This window comes from Olea europaea, unplaced genomic scaffold, assembly GCF_002742605.1.
Source record: "Olea europaea var. sylvestris unplaced genomic scaffold, O_europaea_v1 scaffold25308, whole genome shotgun sequence".
In the NCBI taxonomy this organism is placed as follows: Eukaryota; Viridiplantae; Streptophyta; class Magnoliopsida; order Lamiales; family Oleaceae; genus Olea; species Olea europaea.
In genome coordinates this window covers 1-1,592 of record NW_019243569.1, presented here as the reverse complement: position 1 = coordinate 1,592, position 1,592 = coordinate 1, and the positions used below count along the sequence as shown (strand labels likewise).

Here is a 1,592-nt window from a genome sequence, read left to right as displayed (position 1 = left end):
GAATGTGTTGGGACGAGTCCGTGATAGCTTTGCTGGCTGAATGAATGTCAATGATGTTTATTTGTTCCCCTTAGTTAGTTTTGATTTTCTTTTCCTTTGTCGTAGTTTATTTCATCTATCTGTAGGTTTGGAATTAGGATTTATCAACTGTTTTCACATATTGTTATGTCACATTATAACAATATGCTTTCAGGTGTGGGTAAGAGTTGCCTTCTATTACGTTTCTCTGATGGTTCTTTCACCACCAGTTTCATTACTACCATCGGGTATGTCTATTTGAAAAAATGAAGATGTAATATTTCAGTGTGAAGTCAACGTTCTTATGCAACCCTCCTTAAACTTAAATTTCTTATGCAGCATTGACTTCAAGATAAGGACCATAGAGCTGGATGGTAAACGGATCAAACTGCAAATTTGGGATACTGCTGGGCAAGAGCGATTCAGAACTATCACAACTGGTATGCTCATGAGCTATGCACAAATATGCAATCCTCCTCTAGACATGAGCTAAGAGAATTCACTATTTAGTTGCACATTTCTTTTTCTAAAATGGTAGAGAAGACACATGAATATTCTCCATAGATGCATCTGTGTGCTTGAGATGGATCGACTTCATAGAAATTGAAGGCACAAGAGGAGATATAGAGCATATTTGGCGAAGGTTTTATTAGATTATAAGCATTGGGTCCTAAGAAAGTGTGGACAATAAGTGGGTAAAAGTTGTGGGTGTTACGGATTATGGGGTTAAAAATAGAGTTTCATAAACTTCTAAGCAATTATAAGCTTTGCAAACATGCTTTTATTCTATGTTGATAAAGTACATCCACCCAAATAATAATAATAATAAATCTCATATCACCTACGATTACTGCTGATTGTTGACAGAAATAGAATTCTTTACTTGTGTATCAAGACAACAAAACTCGTTTCTTATTGACATTGCTTTGCAGTTTATTAATTGTGCTTTCTAGTTTTTCCTTCGAATTTGAAGCACAATTTTACCGAAATGCATTTGTATGAAATTTGCTTTTCGGCCCATAAACATACGTTTGTATTGTAAGAAGAAATTCTTATTGCAACTAGATTCAAGAGCACATCTCAAAACTGTACTTTAGATGAAGTTAGATCAAAGAGGGCAGAGAAGTGCAGGTTTGACATTAAAATGAACCATTTCAAAAGAACAATACTAAATATGACGTTCTATTTATTATGAAAACAGTTTTCAGTGTTTTATGCTTGATATTTGGTCAAGATCTGTCTGTAGGACAATGACTTGAACTCTAAAAGGCCACAGGATAGCAAAATTATCAAGGCTATTACTGTAACTTTTCAAATTTGGTAAATGGTTCCAAGGTCTTCAGAATAGCTGGAGACCTGATAACATTTTTATGCTAAGCAGAGAGTAAATCAATTCTCTGGCAGAGTTCCTCTTTTCGAAGAGCGTATTTCAATTGAGTTTTGTGAATTTTAACAGATGTGTTTTTCTACATTTAGCCCCTGTTTGAGCCCCATTTTTGGACTAAAATGCATTTTGAAATAGTATTTTGTTGGAGAATGTGTGGTTAAAAAGTAAGAAAATGTTTTGGATTTGT

At 34.4% G+C, this 1,592-nt stretch overlaps 1 protein-coding gene across 1 annotated transcript; it reads left to right on the top strand.

The window, feature by feature from the left end:
* The first annotated feature begins 104 nt into the window (after positions 1 to 104).
* Positions 105 to 526, top strand: LOC111382603 (ras-related protein RAB1BV-like). Its single transcript, XM_023006633.1, has 2 exons — positions 105 to 266; positions 358 to 526. Exons 1-2 carry the CDS (start codon positions 166 to 168, stop codon positions 509 to 511), a joined length of 255 nt encoding a protein of 84 aa, XP_022862401.1. The 5' UTR covers positions 105 to 165; the 3' UTR covers positions 512 to 526.
* Positions 527 to 1,592: the final 1,066 nt, after the last annotated feature.

What these genes read in the sequence shown, in the direction of transcription:
- LOC111382603 (XM_023006633.1), top strand. Translation starts at nt 166, where the DNA reads ATGTCACATTATAACAATATGCTTTCAGGTGTGGGTAAGAGTTGCCTT. An exon ending in AGTTTCATTACTACCATCGG is followed by an intron (nt 267 to 357) that starts GTATGTCTATTT and finishes TTTCTTATGCAG; the next exon opens with CATTGACTTCAAGATAAGGA.